Raw genomic sequence first — 21,156 nt, forward strand, 5'->3', positions numbered from 1 at the left:
AGTAAGTGGTCTGGGACGCTGCTGGAGTCTTCTGACGTGCGCCGTCGTCGGCGCCAGAGGGTGCAACAGACGGACGTCCGCACTTTAAGCTGAGTGTTGACGTCCGCTTCTAATCCTCTTGCTATATATATATGGGGATTATCAGGTGCGGACGTCCGCACCGCCTTAAGGTGTGGATTTCCCTCTGTACGGCGAGGGCGCGCCTCCACCCTAGCGGACTCCAGCAGCTTCCCCGATCACTTTCCATCCCCGACGAGTCCGCCGAATTCCAGTTTTCCGGCCAGATTGACTTTGTTTAAAGTTTTGGGTGATCTGGCCGGAAAACTAGAATTCGGCGGACTTGCTGGAGAGGGAAAGTGGTCGGCGACGCTGCTGGAATCCGCTGGGGTGGAGGCTCGCCGGCGCCGAACGGAGGGAAATCCGCACCTTAAGGCGGTGCGGACGTCCGTATCTGAAACGGACCGTATATATATACGAAAACGATAGAAAGCGCACGTGCGCACAGTCCTTAAAGTGCTCACGGAGCTCCGTCCGACGACGGCGTGCCTCCCCCGCAGAACACACTCTAGCAGCGTCCCCGACCACTTTTCCTCCCCGGCGAGTCCGTTCTTTTCCGGCGAGATCACCTAAAACTTCAAATAAAGTCGATTTCGGTGGAAACTGGAATTCGCCGGGGAGGGAAAGTGATCGGGGACGCTGCTGGAGTCCGCTGGGGTGGAGGCGCGTCGGACGGTGGCGAATGGAGGGATGTGCGCACTTTAAGCCAATGCGCTCCACATCCAGCCTGATATACGAAAACGATAGAAAGCGCACGTCTCATTTTGTTTCCTTGTTGGTTGACGTGATGGACTGATTACATCTGTTGCCTTATATTAGGAAATAGAAGATTCTAAAATATTTTCTTCCTTCAAGGATCGGCTTTACCACTTGCAGGCAAGTCCCGTCCCTTCGTATGCTATGGTTTATTACTTGATAAACTCTTAACATTTTGTCTTATGTGCATAAGTCATTAACATTTGTTTCTTGTCTTCATTTCAGAAAACTGAATCTCACCGGGTTTGTTTTGGTAAATCTGGAATACATGGATGGGGTCTATTTGCACGTAGGAATATTCAAGAAGGAGAAATGGTACTCAATTGTTACTTCATGCTGTAGTTATTGAAAAACTTCTAATTTAAATTGTATAATGTATGTAACAATGACTTGATATTGATTTCTTTCTTTATGTTAAGCTCTTAGAGAATATATGTTGTCATGTGATTGTTAAGAAAGTGTGAATTCCTTGACGCATATTTAAAACGTTCTGTTTCATGTGATCTTTTTATTGCTAAATACACTGGTTTCCAGGTTGTTGAGTATCGTGGTGAGCGCGTAAGGTGTAGCGTTGCAGATCTGAGGGAAGCACGGTACAGGCTACAAGGCAAAGATTGCTATGTAAGTCGATTTTCAGTATGTACTCCTATGTTCTATGTATGCCAGTATGCATTGTAGTAGCTTACGAATGTATTTCAGCCACAGTAACTGCTGGATTCAAGACTACTTAGCATGCCACTTACATGTGGGGAAAAAATGATGGGGATCTTTAAAATTTCACAAGTTTATCATTTTTCTGCATAGTACTTCTATCAATTGTTTCAAAACTTATTAGTCTTGGACCAAAATGAGAAAACTCCTGTAGATGAAGATTTTTCCATGAAGTTAGTGATGCTTTCTACATTTATGGGAAGTTTAATTACGTGCCAGAGAATACTGACTTTTGAACCATTAGAGTTAGTTCTGTCTAATTTAAGCACCTTTCTATTACAGAACTTGAGGATCTCGTGTTGTGTTAGACAGTTTGTTATGTTAGGGTTGTGGCTCCTTACATGTGATTTTTTAGAGTTACAGCTAAAGCCCCCTCCCTCACGAGTCACGTCCAAATGTGATTTTAAAGTGTATGAACAATTTTTTCTTTGCAGCTTTTCAAGATCAGCGAGGAAGTAGTAATTGATGCTACATATAGAGGAAATATAGCACGGTTGATTAACCATTCGGTGAGTTCCTTTTAGTTAACAACTTTGGACTTTTGGTTGCTCATGGATATAATTAAAGTTGACTATTCAAAGTGTCAATTGATTGGATTTGCCATACTCAAGAGTCTGAATTATATATCACGATGCTAAAAATTTTCTGCATGTGCTGCAGTGCACGCCCAATTGCTTTTCAAGGATCATGACTTTGGGCGAGGAGAACCGAATAGTTCTCCTTGCCAAGACTAATGTTTCAGCCGGTGAAGAACTAACGTAAGTCTTCTGGTAATTTTTTTATATTTTGCATAGACGACTTTGAGAATGTTGTATATTTGGTTGAGAAAGGTCCCAATTTTCTCCTTTATATTTGCTCAACAGGTACGATTACTTGTTTGAGCCGGATGAATGTGATGGGCGGAGAGTTCCCTGTCTATGTAAAGCTCCCAACTGTAGGAAATTCTTGTGTTAGTTCACGCGTCAGAGTTCATACATTTTTTGGTGCTCCCCATATCATCTCTGCACAGAGATCTAACCACTTCTAACCATTGAGGAAATCCTTCCCCTTGTTACAGAAAAGAAAGGAGACCTTTTTCCCTTTGAGCTTGTAAATCTTTCAATATATATACCACGCAAGTCGTGTTGTAATCTTATCAGAATTAGTAATATCGCCTGGCTCTTTCCCTGGTGGCCTTTTTGCTACTTTTTACGTGAAAGTAAAAGAAATAGACAGATTGTTTAATCATCTCCATAGTGTAATTTGTAATGTTTCAAAGCAAATTGATTTACTGATTTCAGTATACACATTTCTTTAGCACCCAATTGTTCTATCCAAGGAAGAAAAAATCGATAATTTCGCCGAAATTTTTGTTTTTCTCATGTCCCGATATTTCTTTCTCCCTCCATAATTTTTCGTCCGATATTTTCGATATTTTCTGATATTTCGTCGAAATATTCGAAATCTTGCGAAATATTCGAAATCTGACGAAAACAGCGTCACGTCATCAAAGCGATTGATTTTAGGGCATTACAATTATACAGATATACAGGGCCCTTCTAATGAGGGATCTCTATTTTAAGCCATTTATAGGGATATGGCATTACACTAACTTCCCGATTATAATTTTACATCTCCACCGTTCATATCTTAGATCTATATGAGTAGATCATCTCTATAAAATTTCATATGATTTGGTGATCGTTAAGGCTTTCAAAAGTTCAATTTAGTTTTAATGACCTTCAACGGTTTTAGTTTGACATAAGCTGGACCGTTCAAAATCATTAAAACTAAATCAAACTTTTGAAAGTCTTAACGATCACCAAATCATATGAAATTTTGTAGAGGTGATCTACTCATATAGACCTAAGATATGAACGGTGGAGATGTAAAAATTCAATTGGGAAGTGGTGTAATGCCCTATCCCTAGAAAGTGGCTAAAAATAGGAATCCCTCAATAGAAGGGGGCTGTACATATATAAGGTGATGGTCTAGCCTTTTTTTGTTTTGTTTCAAGCCATAAAAATAAATTAGATTTTTTAAAATTGAAGTAAATTTTTAAGATTTATCAACGATTCAGCATTTATTTTTTCATCTTAAATTACTATAATTCATTATAAATTAATGTTTAGTCAAGGTTTTCTTATTAAATATAGTACATAATATAAAAAACAAACATCTCTTAAAGTTTAGTTTAAAATTTCCTTGTTTTTCTTTAAATTTCGGTCAATTTTCTCATTTTTTTTACTGCAATCGATATTTCCTCGAAATTTCCATATTTTAAAAGGTCGAAATTTCCGTAATCACCGAAATTTTCTTCCTTGGTTCTATCCATCAAGCTCTTTCATTACGAAGTGTGATTCAAGAAACATTCAGGGATTTCTAAACGCCCAAAAGAATTGTTCTCTGCCATCCAAATGTTAGTAAAAGTTTCAAAATGGCTTTCGAGACACTACACCTCAACTTTGCAAAGATCTGTCTAAGATTTGCTGATGCCGCTTCTCCTACATTTGCACCCTGAAATAAAGAGGACAGTCGAAGCGTTAATCTTTCAGAAAAATAAATGTAGGAGAGCGTCATTGATCATAATTGTTTATATCTTTTTTATCGAGGCTCGAACTCTATGTAGTTTTCTTTGGTGATGAAATTTCACCCATCGAGCATTTTTACTCTATAAACTCTCGGTTATTATTTAGTTTTGTGATCGAGATTGTGATAGTCTAAAAGTTTTCCTGGAATATTTTACAAATGAGTAGTTAATTACGAAAAATTAGAATGACAAAGAACAAAGGGAAGGTCACGTTTATGGGCCTGTAGAGTCATAAGCAGCCCATAAATTTGAATTAGCTTTCGATAACAATATTTTAGAGTTAGTTATGTTTTTGAATGTGCGAGTGGCGCGAGTATAAATAGCGAACCCTTTGCAGCTTTGATTCGCGTGACCGATTCCGTTTCAGACTTAGAGAGAGAGACGCAGTGAGTAGAGAGAGAAAAAATGGCGAAGCGAAAGCAGCGAACCGGAGCCGTTCAGCCTCAGCCTCTCAAGACGCAGAAGCGTATGCGCAGAGCCAAGCCGATTTGCTCCTGCAGCTCTCCTCGCTTCACCTCTTCTGGCCCAGCCTTCACCTGGTGAGCTCTCTCTCTCTCTCTGTGAATTTGAATTTGAATTTCGGAAAATCGGTTTGATTCGTAGATTCGGATTCTGTGTGTGAATGGACTTGTGCTTTTGATTTGAATTTTTGCTTCGGTGAATTTGAGCTTGTGATTCTGTGAGATTTGCTTGAGCATTGAACGATTCCAGATGTGAGTCGGAGCTTTGATTTCGATTTTCTGTACTTCGTTTGAATTTCGAGGCTGAATCACGCGCTGCGTGTGAGCTTTTATCTTCGAGCTCGATCTGGATTTTGATCTTGTATCTCTATGTGGATTTTGTTACTGTGGATCTGAGCTTAGCTCGTACATGCCTGTAGTTCAGAAATGAAGCAATTCAAAATTCAAAATCGGAGCTCTGATTTTGAGTTTGTTAGAAATTAATTTGAAGCTGAATCATGCGTTTAGTGTGATCTTTAGAAATTTCCTGTTGCATTTGGAAATGAATTTGAAGAGCGTAACTAATTATCTGAGTTTGTTGGACTTGATTAGTTACGAGCAGGACGTTTGGACGGAGATCGCAAAGTTTCTGGACGGAAAATCACTGGTGATGATTGCTGCGACATGTCGTTGGTTCCACGAGCTGGTCATGGAGGGCTGCATCTGGAGGTACTTGTGCTTGCGTGATCTTCAGGTCCCTGCTCCTCGCCACCCGGCGGCTTTTGATTGGAAGAAGCTCTACATTTCCTCTTTCAGTAAGGACCGCTTGATCTCCTTAATGTGTGACGTGTCAATTAGATAACGGTCTGATCAAGTGTGTGTGTGATTGCTAATGGTCTTGGGGTTTTTGCAGATGGGAGTCACTCTTACATGTTCCGCCAGCCAGAGAAGCATATTGGTGAGTGTCCCTTTACCCTATTTTGGTTCTGATTTATATAGTTCTGCAAGGTTCTTATGGTATTTGAAATTTGAGCCCCTACTAAGTTTTGAATTTTGATGTGTAAGAATTTTGATGGAATTTATAGATTTTTAGCTGTGTAAAACTAGTTTCACTGGATTTTTAGCTGTGTAAAACCAGTTCACTTTGCAGTTGGTTAATGTATCTCATTGAATTTAGGCCTAATGAATGCCAAAGTAGACTAATGGCTCCTTCCCTGTTGTGCTTGTGCGTTTGAATGAATCAGACTGGATGCGTATTGGTGCCTTTTTCCTGGAGTCTTCTTCAGTACTCATAACAGAAAGGCTGAGCACCCCACTGAAATTGCCCAAGGAAGAAAGTGTTCAACAAATGCTGGAGTCCTGCGGCAGTTGTGTGTTGAATGATGCCAAACCTGGGATATGGATTGCAGGTACCTTCAATTAGACATGAACATCAATTTCTTTCTGGACTAGTTAAGACTATGAAGTGTTTGTGCTGTATGATCATGACTGCAATTAACTTCTGATTTCATCTGCCATGATTTCCCACAGATCTCCAGCTTGTCCGGTGCCCCGTCTGCGAGCTCAATACTTGTGATGGTAAGAACAAATGCCTCTAAACTATCTAGTTTTCTGTCTTTGATAGCTGAGATTAGAATAGAAGCTGGTGTATATGCTTGAAGAATCACCACTCACAATGTGCAATGAGTTCAAATATGCTTCATTTTTTGCTTCAAAAGCTAGGAATGTGCCATTATACATTCTCACTCTTCACCATTTCTTCTGTGCTGTTACTTGAAATGCAAACTTCTGAACAGATAACAAGAAGGGGAACTTTGTCTATGTGTATGTTTGGTTATTTCAGATTTATGGTTATTGATTACATAACTGAGAAGCTTGCAAATATCAACAGGAACAATGCAGACATTGGATGCAAGGCATATCGAACTGTTCTTGAGTGAGGGATACCAGGATGGTAGCTGGGAATATGAACTTATTGGAATTCAGGATGTCAAAAAGCATGTTGAGGGTGCTTCTGGAGCTATTTTTGATGTCAAACACCTCAATGACACTTCAACTTCAGGTAAGTTTAGAAGCTATCTGCACTATCTTCCAGTTTTTACAACGCTTTAATCACTAAACCCCCAAAATGTACAGAGGAAAAAATTGTTCAGTTGGTCTTGGTAGGGTTAAATACTCGAAGAAACTTCATGTTAGTAAAAATTGTCTGCCATCCAATTACTGTTTGCCATAATTTCAGTTATATATGTTTGATGAATGTACCTGCTCATCTGATCTAATTTCCAAATGACATTGCAGCAGTCTTCAACCTCAACTCATGGGTGGGCAAAGCGAATGACTGGCAACCAAAGGCTGTGATCACAATGCATGCAGTTGCTGTCAACACAAATCTACAGAAAAATGAAGGTAAGAGAAAAAACAACCCAAACTTTTACAAGTCCCCTCTTTTCCATAACCAAACTCTCGGCATCTTAGTAAGCCTATGAGTGGCTATTTATTTTGTGCCCAACTTTTCATAATTTTTCCTACTTTCTGATAACAGGCCTGCAAGTCAAATACCATGTCATGAGAGCTGGAGCTGGAGGAGAAGTCGTATCTATCAGAATCTCGCAGCAGCTTCTGTAGAGTCCACTAGTCCCACAGATCTTAGCCAAAGGACAAGTTAGATGCCTTTCGATAATCTGAATAGACATAATATCTCAGAGAAGTAGATAATATAACCCTTATGGGGTATATATGCATTAGCTCAGTTACTAGTTCCACAGTTCTACTACTGCTCCCTTTAAAGGGGATAACTATATATTAAAAAGGACTCAGATAGTTTGTTCTTCCCATTCGAAAGACTCATTCGAAATTATAAATACATCAGTTCCTGCTGCGCATAGTTACTTCCCGAAATTACAGATTCCGAATCTGAATGAAATCGTTTACTGCTGCAGATTCCAACAGTTCTTATCGTAGCTATATGATGAACAGTTCGGGTAATGCATATTCCCTCAAAGACTCTCCTAATTTTATTATGCAATTCCTATTGTGGTTGAACAAGCCTAGAGATTAATAGTAGGTTTGGTTGTGGATCTCACCAATAAGAGTAAAAAGTCTGACCAAATCTATGAAGCAGTCTCTGACTTTAAATTATGACATAAACAAGTGCAACCAATAGCACATATAACGTAAGCTATGACCTCTGGCCTCCAAAACCTATTCTAATTGGTAAAGTTCACAAAGCAGATTATCATGATAATAAGAGTAATCATCACCATTTATTTGCGACTGCTCTTATGTGGGCTATAACAAGCATTACACTACAAACTTTTGACTTTCATAATTTTTCATTTCTTTAATCTACTTACCCTCTCCCACAACCCAGCTACACATATTATATACATATAGATATATAGTTATATATATAGAGACTACATAGTAAATACCTTACCATTCTGGTTTCAGAAACTTTGAAACAAAATGGACATCTCAGACATCCTCTTCATCCTTCTCTTCCTGTTTCCTCATTTGTATGCACTAGCGTTAGGTGAGTGTCCAGCCTCCATGTGTGGCAACACCGGCTTTCCTATCCGATTCCCTTTCGGGCTACAAGGCTATCAACCGAAGAACTGTTCTTACCCAGGTTTCGACCTGACCTGCAACACACAGGGGACAACAGTCATTAGTCTTCCAAACTCAGGAGAGTTTTTTGTTCGAGCAATCGATTATGTGACACAGGAGATTAAACTCTATGAACCTAGTGGTTGCCTTCCCAGAAGGCTTCTGACCCTCGACCTGAAAGGCTCTCCTTTTGTTGCTTCTTTTTACCAGAACTACACCTTCCTCAGCTGCCCTGCTTCATTCACAAAGTCAAAGTTCGCCCCCATTGATTGCCTGAGTAACTCGACAACATCAGTCATGGCAACTCCTTCCACCAGCCTTGCGAATTCAATGTCCGCGACGTGCAAGATCATTGCTACAATGCCGGTTCCGGTTTCTGGGATAGTTCGGACTGAGGATGGATTCTCAGTCAACTTTGATTCAGATCTTAGCTTGACATGGTATGAGCCTGGTTGTTCTCCTTGTGAAGGTCAAGGTGGGACTTGTGGCTTCGAGAGCAACACTAGCCAAGTACTTGGTTGCTTCTACAACTCTACAGGTACTACTTCTTTCTTTGAATCATAATTTTCAGTTTCCTGCCATCGAATTCCAGGGGTTTCATTTGTTCATATCAGTTTGTCATCTACCGTCGTGTCACCTACCACATCAGTTTCTGACCAAAAATCTGTGAGAATTGAAGTTATAGACTATGCCAACTTGTGGGTTAGGCTAATAGATGACATAAGAATCTTGTGCAGCTGTTCGGGTTCAATGTAGTGACTTCGTAGAAGATAAAGCGTATAAAATACGTTCCTGTTATAGTATTTGGTGTTTGCATTATATTACCTAGTGAAACCATTGACATATGAAAACCATGTCAACTATATGCAGCCGACATGAATTGAAGAACTTCAACCTGCCTTATAATTTGGCTTCAGCACGCTTCCCCTCTTTATCTTATTAAAAAAGTTCCACTACTTTTCTTGCTGGGGAAGGGACCAGAGGTCAAAATTCAATAGTTACTCCATGTTAATCTCTTTTCAGTATATTATTTTTCGTTTTTCTAGTCTTATTAAAAAAGTAAGAAAATAAAAATAGGAAACTATTGTTACTTTCTCTTGCATATTGCACCATTCAGTAGTAGATAATATGGTTATTTTCCTAGCTCGAATTCCATGCTAAACTTAAAAGCCACAGACATCTTCTCCTTTTGTCTACACTGTCTAACTCCACATTTCAATAAACTGAAATTATGTGCACAAGTGGACTGTGTTCCTACATATCTGCAGAACGAAGTGCTTCTTTCCGTCACTAATGGCTTCAAATTCCAGGCAGATCTTCCAACGGATTCCAAGTTTTCAAGATTATTTGCGTCTCCATCGTGGTACCGACCCTCACAATGGCAGTTGGGATAGCCTGCTTTGCTTGCCTCAAGGACAGGAGTCTTGATCGCACTGCACATCGGAACCCTGCAGTTGCAGCATTGCCTGAACAAGAATCCACAATTGTAATTCATGGTCTGGATCAGACCACCATTGAATCCTATCAAAAGCTAGTACTTGGTGAGAGCCGGCGACTTCCAGGACCTAACGACACCACTTGTGCTATATGCTTATCAGAGTATCTCATTAAAGACACAGTAAGATGCATCCCAGAGTGTAAACACTGCTTCCATGCTGAATGTGTTGATGAGTGGCTCAAATTGAACAGCACATGTCCAGTTTGTCGAAACAACCCCTCCCCAGCTCATGTCGACTCAAATGGAGTCTGATGTCTTTTATGTAGTTAAACCCTTCCTACTGTATATACTGGTTAAAATTTTGTCAGTCCTTAGCTAAGGTTTAGTAGAATGTTCCCTCAGGTGTGTGGGTGTATGGGTATACTGAGGCTCAGGCTTATTCTTGGTATATATGGTCCACTTTATTCATTTTTATCTTCCTGGAGCATAATTGTTGATAAAAAAAAAACTAAAAAGAAAAACAATCAGACGTACAAAAATGAAGATATGCATATTATTACTTCAGTCAAACTGTCAAAGGCTCAAACATTATCCACCAAGGATCATGGTGCACAAAGTAGTACATAGTCAACAACCAGGAACATTATAGATTCAAATATACACAGTTCCACACTTCAGCCACCATTCATACATTGCAGGAGAAACTTGCTCTATGAAGTAAACCTTATAAAGGGTTAAATGAAGCGCATCACATACTCATTTCTTTGCCAGGAGCTTCTTCGGAATCTTCTCTATAGGGGTAGATTTAAGCATAAAAAGCCTGGCAGCACGCTCTCGCAGAGTACCACCACATTTTAACCCATAAGCTTGCAGTTCCAATTTCAATCTTTCCGCGCCAAGAACCTACCACAATGAAGGTCAAAAATGAGTTAAAAATGCTTCTTGAAGATTTTAAGTGATGCATAGAGGAAATGGTGGTGGAAGCTGTGAACACAGAAGCTATAAAACAGTCATATAAAAAGCATCTGCGATTTTTGTTTTTCTTTCAACTAAGCAAATAATCTAATTCATGTTCAAGGTGGACCACTATTCAAGATACTGTTCGATACGGATTTAATCCAGAGAAAGCATGCAAATGGCCTAAATCATCCTAAAATTATACTTTCCACAAGCATACCTCCATTTCTGCTGCTGAATTGAAGTCATCAAAATTTAGCGGCTTCTCCATCTCTGCAGTGTTCCCATTAGCAACTGTTTCTTCCTGAACAACTGGACTGGACTCTAAAGAACCATTGGCTTCCGATACAATCGATGTACTTTCCACTCCTTGCCCGTCACTTGACTTAGAGATCTCCTGAGGTTGCATCTCAATCCCACTGCAATCTATATTTTCATCTTGCATTGCTTCAACTCCCAGAACAGTATCAGCAGCTGAACAAGGTATACTTGCACTTGTAGCTATCTTCTCATCCTCAACCATGTCATTCTTCTCAATAGGAATAGATTCTTGATCAATATGAACAACCATCTCTTTCTCTTCCTCAGAGCCACTCTCAGATGAGCCTCTACCTGAGGACTCACCCTCTTGTTTCCCACCAGTCACTGAATCCAAACTACCTCCCCCAGCTTCCTTATTCGAATCTGAGCTATTCCCATTGTTTGATACAGTTGATTTCTCCTTCTCATCTTCATTATCACTGTCATCTTCCTCTGTATCACTGTCCCTGAAAAACGCCAAAAGAAAAGAATTCAGATATCCATACCAACAAACTTAATTCCCAGAGATTTCAGGGTCACCAGACTGTATATAAAACCTAGAAATTTCATCTTTCTAAAACAGAGGTTCTCTGTTGATCAAGATTTGAAACCGCTAACTGCACTAGTCTAAACCATAAAAGTAATATTCTCCCTTAACAACGTTTAGTTAAAAAAATTCAATGCATGAACCTAATAGATCCATTAGTTTCTTCATACCTTCATATTCCTGATCAGTAACTAGCCAATCAAATTGAAATATCCGATCTCTAAATTAAACTTCATCTTCCCAATCATTCAGCTTTACTTCCTATCATCCTTATCATACTTCCTATCAATAAAACCACAAAATGCACACAACTAAAGCGAAAACAAATCAATAAAACCTCACCAAAGTTTCACCCTTTTCGACTTGGGCTCCAAACCCTTCCCCTTCCTCTTCCCACTCATAGCCTCCTTCACCGCATCCACCACCTCCGAAACGCATCTCGCGGACTCCTCCTTATATTTCTTCACATACTTCTCCGCCGCCACGTCCCCACTCCCCTTCTTCCCCTTCTTCGCCAAGCTCTTCAGAAACTCCTCCCCTTTCTTCTCCATCTTCCTCTGCTCCTCCAACGCCCTCCACTCCTGCAGCTTATTCTCCGCGTTCACATGCCTCAGCCTCCGCCCACTCATATCCCGACACGCGTCGAAGTTGCTCGTCTTCTTCTGCCCCGCCTTCGTCGCCGCCCCCCGGAGCAGCGACCCGAACCCGCCTTTCCCTCCGACCAGCCTCAGCAGGAGGTGGACCGTGGGGAGCTGCGCCGCCGCGTCGGGGGTTAGGGAGTCGGAGTCGGCGAGGTGGCGGGTGCCGGTGAGGAGGCGCTGGTGGCGGAGGGGTATTTTGGTGATTTCGTGGAGGCGGTGCTTGATGGAGGCGGCGGAGACATTGGGGGTTGTGAATTTTAGGTTTAGGGTTTTGCCTTCCAAGAGGTTGACGAAGAGATTGTATGTGGCGGGGCTCGTGGTGGTGTCCGCCATTGATGGAAATTGAAGAGCTTTGTTAGGGTTTGAGAGAACCAGATTTTATTTTGGGCAAAAGTCGTATTTGCTCAGCTTCTCGGATTTATATAGTTTTACTCGTCCGGGTCGAATTCTTATTGTCTGTGAATTTACATTTTCGTCCTCAATTTTTTTAATTTTTGTTTTTTGTTTTTTGTTTTTTGTTTTTTTTACCGTGTAGTGCCGTCTAATGTTCGTTTCATGATGAGCTTGTTAAGCTAATCGAAATTCGTGCATATCATACCTAACAATGTCATATGAGCAATGAGCAAGGTTTTAGAAAGTTTCACTCGAAATCCAATATCAACTTAATATCACGTAGAAACACTACGATGAGCTTGTTAGTAATGGTATTAGCCACACAAAACTGGTTTCACAAAATATATGAATGAAAGTAAATCAAGTAATGAACTTAAAGTTGGTGGCAATCCTTCGAATGTCTTTCACTAGCTAGATTAGCTTACAAGGCGGATCAAACACACCACTTATGTTATTTTAATATAATAACGAATCAAACATTCATAAGTTATATTCACCATTTGGCAAAAGTATATGTCAAACATCTGGAGCACTTATGTAGTGTAACTTATACAATCGGTGTCACGGCTGAAAGTAATTACCGGTTGGAGTTGTCGGAAGTGGGGCGGCTCCGCTAGAAGTTAGCCGCGGCACAGTCGAGTGGTGTGAGGGTAAATATGTCATTCAACGCAGGGGTTAAAAACATAAATCCGTTAAATTGTAGACAAAAAGTTGTAAATTTCCAAAAGGGGTGGATTTCAACCTCGCAAGCAAACAAAGAAGAAAAGAACAAGACCCAACTGCGGTTGTGTTCCTCTGGTGAGCTTCCAGCCCAGAAACAAAGTGTTTCTCTATCTGTGTTCCTTTAATCACCAAAAGCAATACATACATAAAAGAATCAACTTTTTGTCTCCAATACGATTTCCACAGTTCAAATAGAGAGATGGGTGAAAAGGGTCGGAGCTTAACTGTGGATCCGAGTGTGCCCCGATGGGTCTGCCAGAATTGCCGCCACTCCCTTTGCATCGTCGGCGCCGATTCCTACGCCGACAAATTCTTCAATGATTTCTCTCGTTCTGGTTAGTCCTCCTAGTTTGATTCGAATTCCTAGAATCCCATTTAGTTTAGATTATATGCGTTTTCTAACGATTTGAGATGGAGTTTGAGTTAAAGTAATAAATATAAAGTTTTTATCTTTTGATTGAAAAATTGAGCTATGTGGTTCTTATTGCTAGCTCATGTGTTTTGATACAGACCCTTTTGAGCATTTTGAGTTTTTGATTGATTGAGTCTGCAACCCTTTTCTCTGTGGAAGCTTAGCTAGAATGAGAGCTTGGTTCGAACTTGGATTGAATCGAAATAGGAATTATTTGAATGTAGCTTAGCTAGAATGTGGAGAAGTGAAAGTTGAATGACTATTGGAATAAGATTGATGCTGTTTCGTGTTTGTTAATCAGTTGGTTTGGTGATGCACACATGCAGGCATGCAGGGGTCTTCGATGCATGGGGCGAACAGCGTGTTGGCATCGAAGATGGACAATTCGTTTGTTGTGTTACCGAAGCAGAGACCTCAGGCACAGGGAGTGCCTCCTCGTCCCCGTGGTGGGGCAGGCAATGCAAGCCAGACGGGGAAGGCAATGGATGAGTCCTTTGTGGTCGTTTATAAATCTGAGTCATCGGTGGATGGCGGTGGGGCCCAATCGCCATCACCAGATGGCGGGCCGAATGGTCCTTCACAGCCTAACAATTCAGGGTTTCACTCGACTATAACTCTCCTGAAACGGGCATTTGAAATTGCCACCACGCAAACGCAAGTATGTATTACTGTGCAAACTATCTCAAGTGATTTATTAGTCTCCAGTGATTGTGTACTTCTATGGTGGTGGCAGAAATTGTATTTGAACATTTAGTTATGATATGTTTTTTCTGGTGACATTTCCAGGTTGAACAACCTTTATGCCTTGAATGCATGAAGGTATTGTCCGATAAACTTGACAAGGAAGTGGAAGATGTGAATAGAGACATTACGGCATACGAGTCCTGTCTTAAGCGGTTGGAGGGTGAAACAAGGGAAGTTCTTAGTGAGGCTGATTTTCTCAAGGAAAAGCTAAAGGTGCTTACTCGAAATATGAAGTTTATGCTTGAATCACTCTATCTGTCCATTTTTCTACTAAGCATTCTTGTTTTTCACTTGTGAATTGTGATCAACACTCCATTCTGCATTGTGGTACTGAGGGTTCTCTAAGTTCAAGGTCAAGTTGCTAGCTAACATAAAATCAGGCAGTAATAACCAAAAAGAGATTCAGAAATGTGCTATGGAGTATCAGTTTATTTAGTATCATTATGTTTCAAACTGAAGTCTAGATGTTGATCCGATCCTCTGTGGATTGTCTTTCAGATTGAGGAAGAAGAAAGAAAACTTGAAGCAGCAATTGCAGAAATGGAGAAACAGAATGCAGAAGTAAATGCTGAACTGAAGGAACTTGACTTAAAATCTGGGCGATTTAAGGAATTAGAGGAGCGGTAATTTTCATTTCCTAATGCTTATGTTGAAGTTCCTGATGATATCAAGTGTTCATCCTTGTGTTTCAAGATTCATCTATTCTGATTGACTTATATATGTAGGCCTTACGAAAGACTTGATTATAACTTTGCTTGTACCTAACTTGTTACAGGTACTGGCACGAGTTCAACACTTTCCAGTTTCAATTGATCTCAAATCAGGTCTGTGTAATAATTTTCTTTATCGCTTGTCTTCCTTTTTGGCTGTTACGCTTAGTTGTCTAGAAATGCCCCGGTATATTTGTTTCTGATTTTTTGTTGATTCTGTCTGATCGTCTTTTGGTAATGCAATATGGTTTCAAACCTTTGTTTGCATTAAACTTTATACCAAAAATAGTCTTCCTAATGTGATTTTTGTTACTCCCGAGAATGGTTTCTCACTTATGTACTTTGGTCATCATAAAAGTTCTGTGCATTGTTATTTATATGTATACAAGGATTGTAGAATGGATATGTTCATGGACCAAGAGAGTATAGTCGGCAAACATTCAACTTTTATATGACACCCTAGTCGAATATTTTTCTCGAGTTTTACTTTTATGGATGGTTGATACCTAACTTAACTTTTCTTGGAACTAAGTTTAAAGAAGTTGGAAGAAAACATTGTTATATATTCTTTTGGTATCATGTTTGGCATGCTCTTTTTGTGTCTAAATAGAAACTTTTTGATGGACAGGAAGAGAGAGATGCAATTTTGGCCAAGATTGAAGTGTCACAGGCACACTTAGAGTTGTTGAAACGAACTAATGTGCTCAATGATGCCTTTCCTATCTGGCATGATGGAGAATTTGGAACCATTAACAATTTTCGGCTTGGACGACTTCCCAAAATTCCGGTTAGAAAGCAAAGCATGCATTCCCTGTCCTTGAGAATTTTCATACGACTGGTTGATTGTTTTCCCTTATACTGTTCAGGGATGGGATATTGATGTTTACTGTTTATGAATATATAGGTCGAATGGGATGAGATAAATGCTGCCTGGGGTCAAGCCTGCCTTCTCCTCCATACGATGTGTCAATACTTCCGGCCAAAATTTCAGTATGTTTTTCATGACGCACATCAAATTTGTCAAGCTCTTGTTAAATTGACTTCTTCGTGATTTTATTGAAATGGCCATAATTTATTACCTTGTAGATATCGAATTAAAATACTTCCTATGGGTAGCTATCCTCGGATTATGGACAGCAACAACAATACGTATGAACTGTAAGTATAGACTATTCCCATGATCTTTCCTGATTTTATATGTAAATTCCATATGGTAAACTAGTATGAGTGGGTCACCAATGTTTATATCTCTTTCTTCTTTAGGCATTGACGTGTACCCGAATTAATATTCAGATTTTGGTTTGCTACTCCGTTTTTAATATCATCTGTTTACTTTTTGTTGGATTTTGATTGGTTTGAGTATGTATTAGGTTTGGTCCTGTGAACTTGTTTTGGAGCACTCGTTATGACAAAGCAATGACACTGTTCTTGACATGCCTTAAGGACTTTGCTGAGTTTGCAAATTCTAAGGACCAAGAAAACAACATACCACCTGAAAAATGTTTTAAATTGCCGTACAAGTAAGTTCCGCTGTCTGAAAAAAATGTTCTTAACTGCTAATTCTGTCTTCAAACTCTTGAATTTCATCCACCTTTTTCTTTTGCAGAATTGAGAATGATAAGGTGGAAAACTATTCTATCACTCAGAGCTTCAATAAGCAGGAGAATTGGACCAAAGCTCTCAAGTACACCCTATGCAATTTGAAATGGGCTCTCTATTGGTTTGTTGGAAATACAAACTTCCAGCCTCTTTCTGCACTGTCATCACATTCTGAAGTTCCAGGTGTGAGCTCTTTGTATACAAGACGTGGTCCCGACACCAAGTTGGAGTTCCGAAACTCATCACCCATGACGTAGATATCGAATATACAGCTTGTGACATGTATGTATAGCAACACATAGTTTAGTACTTTAGTCTTGTGCAGTTTATATTGTATTGTAATACTTGATGGAAATAATCAAAGTATTGGAGCAAAAGATTGCTGTTTTCTTGTGCATTTACATTCTTTGCTTGGATCTTAAGTTGGTGCAGAAGTGTTATGTTCATAGTTTATCTCAGGCAAAATATTCATAATCTCAGTTAGGATATATATTTTTCACAATTTTAATCAGGAAATACTTTGGCCAAAGAGGTGGTGTTACTGTATTATTGTCAAGCCTTTTAACCTGTATTGCTCAAGATTGTAAACCGTTCATTTTACATCAAAAACTTGATTTTCATTTCAAGGAGATTCCTTTGATGGTTAAAACTTGGTTCCATGCAAGAAACTATGCCAAATAAGGCATGGCCGTTTGAAGTGTCATATTGTGTGATCAAGAATATGGGATGCTGCAATTTGATTTATTTGATCACACGCAAAGGATTTGAATCCTTTGCTCATGTAATTTCAATATTTGCTTGTATCTGAAAGTGTCTGTGCCTAATTTATTAAATCTTAAAATGGAAAATCAGTTATTCAGAAAAAAGAAAAAGACAATCTGTATGAGTACAGAATGGATATTGATATCCATATTTTCAGAACTAGTTTTTTCTAGCTTGTCTTTATTACTTGATTTGTAATTATTCACATGTATTTTAAGCTTGAAAGTATATATACAAGTAAAAGAGTGGTAGATCCAGAACACTTTAGGATGTGCTTGAGATTGGGATGGGAAACCTTGAATTGGTAATAAGCAATTATGCAGTTCACGTAACGAAAACATGAAAGAGGAATAGGAACTGATCACTTTCCAATGGAAGTAGCGTGACAATAGTTAGAGATCAGTCTAGAACTGAAACACTTGCACTTGAGCATCTATAAATACCTCCCTTCTAGTCTCTCAAGTAAATCCAATTAGAACTCAAGCACTTCCATCAAACTTGCTTCCAAGTTCCATCTCATCACCTAAAATTCTTAAAGAGTTTCATCCATGGCTCGCCTCGTCACATTCTTAGCCATTCTCCTCTTCGTTTCGGCTGCGCATTCTGCACCTACATGCCCGGTCGTAACCAAGAAGCTGGCACCATGTCTTCCTTTTGTGAAGGGTTCAAGTAAAGATCCATCTCCGGCTTGTTGCAGTGGTGCTAAGGAGCTAAGCAACAACGTCCAAACCAGCAAGGACAAGCAAGCTGTATGCATGTGCCTCAAGAAAACCTTGTCCACTATTGGTGACTATCAGCCATCTAAGCTCTCTCTTATTCCCAAAAAATGTGGCCTCAAGCTCGTTCTTCCTCCTATCGATAAAAAGACCGACTGCTCTAAGTAATTAAAACACACTCGACATATCTCATGTCTAATTAACACATCAACTGTCACACTCTGTGGTTAAGTTCATGTCATTCTAGAGCATTATTTGCTTTGGAGGTACTAACCATTAGTATTTTGGTATGCAGGTTTGCTCTTGGTTATTGAAGCAGGATTCATGTATGCTATAGCAAGAGAGGATTAATGCAAGGAGTATGAAATAAATTAATAACATTACACATTACACCCTATATATTCAGCCATGAATAAAACTAGCTGTGTATGAGAAAATTGTGGCAATTGAAATTACTTGTATCAATTTCATGTTTTGATTTGACCACATCGCACTGTGCTTGTAGATTTAATTATTGGCTACTTGAAATCAAAAAATAAGGAAATTATTAACTAGACATCTAAAACCTTCGAAATACCATCAAGAGATCTCAATTATGTACTTGTAAAGATAATCAGAAAACCCAACTCAATCCAAGAAATGTGCGACACCATAATGTGCATATCAGTGCTTGTAATTGGGGCGACCTTAGATGACCATTTGCGATGGGATTGGGGTTAAAATAACATGTTTTACTGAAGGTAAATGGTAAATTATGAGGTTAAAAAAACTGAATGACATGCCGTTTATAAACATACCCTCCAAGGGCTTAACTGAGATTTATATGAAACTGAAGCTCCAACTGCTGATGGAGTTTCAGTTCCTCGCGTCCAATAGAGAAGAAGAAGAAGAGTCATAAAGGTTAGTGCTGTCTGTTGCTCTCTTGTTAATTTTTGTTGGGTTGATAAGGAAACATTGTAGAACCCCACAAAATCTAAACTTTTTATGCTTATTAATCACTGCTTTGATTGTTTACGACTTCAATGTTAAACCCAGTAAAACCCCAATTGTTTGATGCTTTGGTTCATAATACAAACCGGGTTATATTCATTGCGGGATTGGTATGTCATTCATTTTAAGCAAACTTTTAACTTGGATCAACCCGAAAAAGCCTGTACCCAAGTTGTGAAGCAATCTATGAATATGATATTTTCGGTTGATTGAGAGAAGGGAGAAAGATTAGTAATTTTGTATCCCACTATATTTTAGTTTTGAAGAATGAAGACCCAATAACCAGTAGTAACTTGGGATTGTAATATTTGTTTTGTCCTACTTGTAACATTTTGTGTAAACTGTAGTGGGTTGTAAATGTAAAGCCTAAGTTGCAGGCAATGGTGTGGATGTTATGATTATATTGTTTTTTGCGTAACGTAACTCTGTGTTAAACATGCAATGCCTGTTGATGATATGAACATATCTATTTCTCTGAGCAGAACTTAGCCACCTGCAATGGCGTGTAGACGTGCTGTCTCTACCACGGCGACCCTTGCCACGAGACGCTTCCACCCTTCATTGGGTCATGTTCACGTTCTTCATGATGACAATGAGGATACTAAATCTCATTCACCGAGTTCAAGCACTCGACCCAACATAAAGAGTATTTTGCCTAGTGGATCTTACAGCTCGATAGTTGGATTTAGTTTTGGTTCCCATAGTAGACGGAGGACAGGCTCATCATTGGCTTGGAAAATGGGCCTTAGTTCCTTTAATTTTAGGCATATGTCAACGTCAATCGGCGATGGCTCTGATAAAATGGATGACATTGGATTTGTTGGGGAGGTTATTACAGATAAGATTGGTGATGGATCTGATAAGATGGATGCCATTGGATATGTTGCAGAGGTTATAACAGATAAGACGGTGGAGGTAGTAACCTCCCATGGAGCTGAAGTGGCTGTAGCAGCAGCAGATTCTTTCTTCCCTGTTGCTGGCCTACAATATGCGATCTATTACATTCATAGTTTTACCGGATTGAATTGGTAAGTGAAGTGGTTTTAGAGGATTTTCTTACTTGTTCTCTGTGATGTTTAATTGTCTGTTTGTGATGCTTTGATTAAATTTTTAGATGTTGTTTATTGTTCATAGTGAGACATATTATGTGGATGTATTGTTTTGCAATCTGGTGCCTGAATATTCATTTGTTGGATGAACTGTGTTTCTATGTGCATATAGTATGTACACTATTTCACTGAAAAATATTTTTATTATATGGTATAGATGTTCTAGGTGATTGGTTTTCAGATTCATTCAGCACTGGCTTGTTTTTCTGTTAGTATGGCATTTGTTCATGCACTTCACAGTTTGACCAATTCTAGGACAGGTCGTTATCTAGAGAAAATTTGAAATCATAACACTGAACTTCAGTAGACTAAATAAACGATCAAGCTAAGCACACCAAGATGAAATCCACAGTATTTTGGAAGGAGGTTAAATAAATAACCATTCGTCACATTTAGTTGAACTTTTTGCTCAATTCAAGGAAACTGAAAATTAATAAACTTAGAGGGAATATAAATAAAGGGAATTAAGATAAAAAAATTATGTCACTAATTTAAGTTAGAGCTATGTTTTAATTACTTCTGTTCGAAAAGAACTCTGGATTTTCAAATGTATGCCGTGCATATTTGAAAAACTTTGCAATTGCCGAAGCATCAATGGTTTTGTGATACTTGACTTGTCCGGAAGTGAGAAAAACCTCTTATTCTTTTTTCTTCTCAAAAGTAATTAATTTTTTTTTCCAGGTGGGCAGCAATAGCTTTAACAACTGTTTTAATTCGAGTGGCTACAATTCCTCTTCTTATTGGTCAACTCAGGGCTACTGCAAAGCTCAATGTAAGTTGTCCATTTCCTTATGGTCATTAGATTTCTATCTGTGGGAATCTCTAGTGGAAAACTAGAACTACATCAACAAAGTTCCTGTATGCTTGAGTTCAGAAAATTTTGTCATAGATACTCCAGAAGGATTCCTCAGACTATTTACCCACATTGTTTAACTACTGTAACTGTTATAACAAGTTCTTGTCCTCTCTCTCTCTC

The 21,156-nt window shown here is 39.2% G+C and overlaps 7 protein-coding genes across 7 annotated transcripts in view; 6 read left to right on the plus strand and 1 right to left on the minus strand.

The window, feature by feature from the left end:
- The window catches only part of LOC101315272 (histone-lysine N-methyltransferase ATX3-like), a 30,485-nt gene extending 27,659 nt beyond the window's left edge, over positions 1 to 2,826 (plus strand). The window contains exons 18-23 of the mRNA XM_004306627.1: positions 877 to 933; positions 1,039 to 1,128; positions 1,348 to 1,434; positions 1,959 to 2,033; positions 2,185 to 2,282; positions 2,388 to 2,826. Of these exons, the coding sequence (XP_004306675.1) occupies positions 877 to 933; positions 1,039 to 1,128; positions 1,348 to 1,434; positions 1,959 to 2,033; positions 2,185 to 2,282; positions 2,388 to 2,478 (498 nt within the window). The 3' untranslated portion in view covers positions 2,479 to 2,826. The remainder of the gene's footprint in view (positions 1 to 876; positions 934 to 1,038; positions 1,129 to 1,347; positions 1,435 to 1,958; positions 2,034 to 2,184; positions 2,283 to 2,387) is intronic.
- A 1,672-nt stretch (positions 2,827 to 4,498) lies between these two features.
- Positions 4,499 to 7,158, plus strand: LOC101297097 (probable F-box protein At3g61730-like). The gene is made up of 8 exons (XM_004308265.1): positions 4,499 to 4,632; positions 5,146 to 5,348; positions 5,447 to 5,491; positions 5,778 to 5,942; positions 6,064 to 6,111; positions 6,425 to 6,595; positions 6,832 to 6,939; positions 7,076 to 7,158. The coding sequence occupies exons 1-8, from the start codon at positions 4,499 to 4,501 to the stop codon at positions 7,156 to 7,158; spliced, it is 957 nt and encodes a 318-aa protein (XP_004308313.1).
- Positions 7,159 to 7,944: 786 nt separating this feature from the next.
- Positions 7,945 to 10,044, plus strand: LOC101291172 (putative RING-H2 finger protein ATL21A-like). The gene is made up of 2 exons (XM_004306628.1): positions 7,945 to 8,677; positions 9,450 to 10,044. Exons 1-2 carry the CDS (start codon positions 7,999 to 8,001, stop codon positions 9,887 to 9,889), a joined length of 1,119 nt encoding a protein of 372 aa, XP_004306676.1. The 5' UTR covers positions 7,945 to 7,998; the 3' UTR covers positions 9,890 to 10,044.
- A 64-nt stretch (positions 10,045 to 10,108) lies between these two features.
- Positions 10,109 to 12,395, minus strand: LOC101291459. The gene is made up of 3 exons (XM_004306629.1): positions 11,724 to 12,395; positions 10,755 to 11,301; positions 10,109 to 10,480 (listed from the first exon to the last, which is right to left on the minus strand). The coding sequence occupies exons 1-3, from the start codon at positions 12,353 to 12,355 to the stop codon at positions 10,334 to 10,336; spliced, it is 1,326 nt and encodes a 441-aa protein (XP_004306677.1). The 5' UTR covers positions 12,356 to 12,395; the 3' UTR covers positions 10,109 to 10,333.
- An 811-nt stretch (positions 12,396 to 13,206) lies between these two features.
- Positions 13,207 to 16,999, plus strand: LOC101291752 (beclin-1-like protein-like). Its single transcript, XM_004306630.1, has 11 exons — positions 13,207 to 13,213; positions 13,325 to 13,473; positions 13,877 to 14,208; positions 14,337 to 14,507; positions 14,793 to 14,917; positions 15,070 to 15,118; positions 15,633 to 15,791; positions 15,909 to 15,994; positions 16,091 to 16,162; positions 16,375 to 16,524; positions 16,611 to 16,999. The coding sequence occupies exons 2-11, from the start codon at positions 13,338 to 13,340 to the stop codon at positions 16,858 to 16,860; spliced, it is 1,530 nt and encodes a 509-aa protein (XP_004306678.1). The 5' UTR covers positions 13,207 to 13,213; positions 13,325 to 13,337; the 3' UTR covers positions 16,861 to 16,999.
- An 830-nt stretch (positions 17,000 to 17,829) lies between these two features.
- Positions 17,830 to 18,715, plus strand: LOC101292049 (non-specific lipid-transfer protein 3-like). The gene is made up of 2 exons (XM_004306631.1): positions 17,830 to 18,245; positions 18,377 to 18,715. The coding sequence occupies exons 1-2, from the start codon at positions 17,914 to 17,916 to the stop codon at positions 18,393 to 18,395; spliced, it is 351 nt and encodes a 116-aa protein (XP_004306679.1). The 5' UTR covers positions 17,830 to 17,913; the 3' UTR covers positions 18,396 to 18,715.
- A 180-nt stretch (positions 18,716 to 18,895) lies between these two features.
- Positions 18,896 to 21,156, plus strand: part of LOC101292629 (mitochondrial inner membrane protein OXA1-like) — a 4,708-nt gene continuing 2,447 nt past the window's right edge. Inside the window, exons 1-3 of the mRNA XM_004306633.1 lie at positions 18,896 to 18,981; positions 19,554 to 20,099; positions 20,862 to 20,952. Of these exons, the coding sequence (XP_004306681.1) occupies positions 19,570 to 20,099; positions 20,862 to 20,952 (621 nt within the window). The 5' untranslated portion in view covers positions 18,896 to 18,981; positions 19,554 to 19,569. The remainder of the gene's footprint in view (positions 18,982 to 19,553; positions 20,100 to 20,861; positions 20,953 to 21,156) is intronic.

This window comes from Fragaria vesca, linkage group LG7, assembly GCF_000184155.1.
Source record: "Fragaria vesca subsp. vesca linkage group LG7, FraVesHawaii_1.0, whole genome shotgun sequence".
Taxonomy (NCBI): Eukaryota; Viridiplantae; Streptophyta; class Magnoliopsida; order Rosales; family Rosaceae; genus Fragaria; species Fragaria vesca.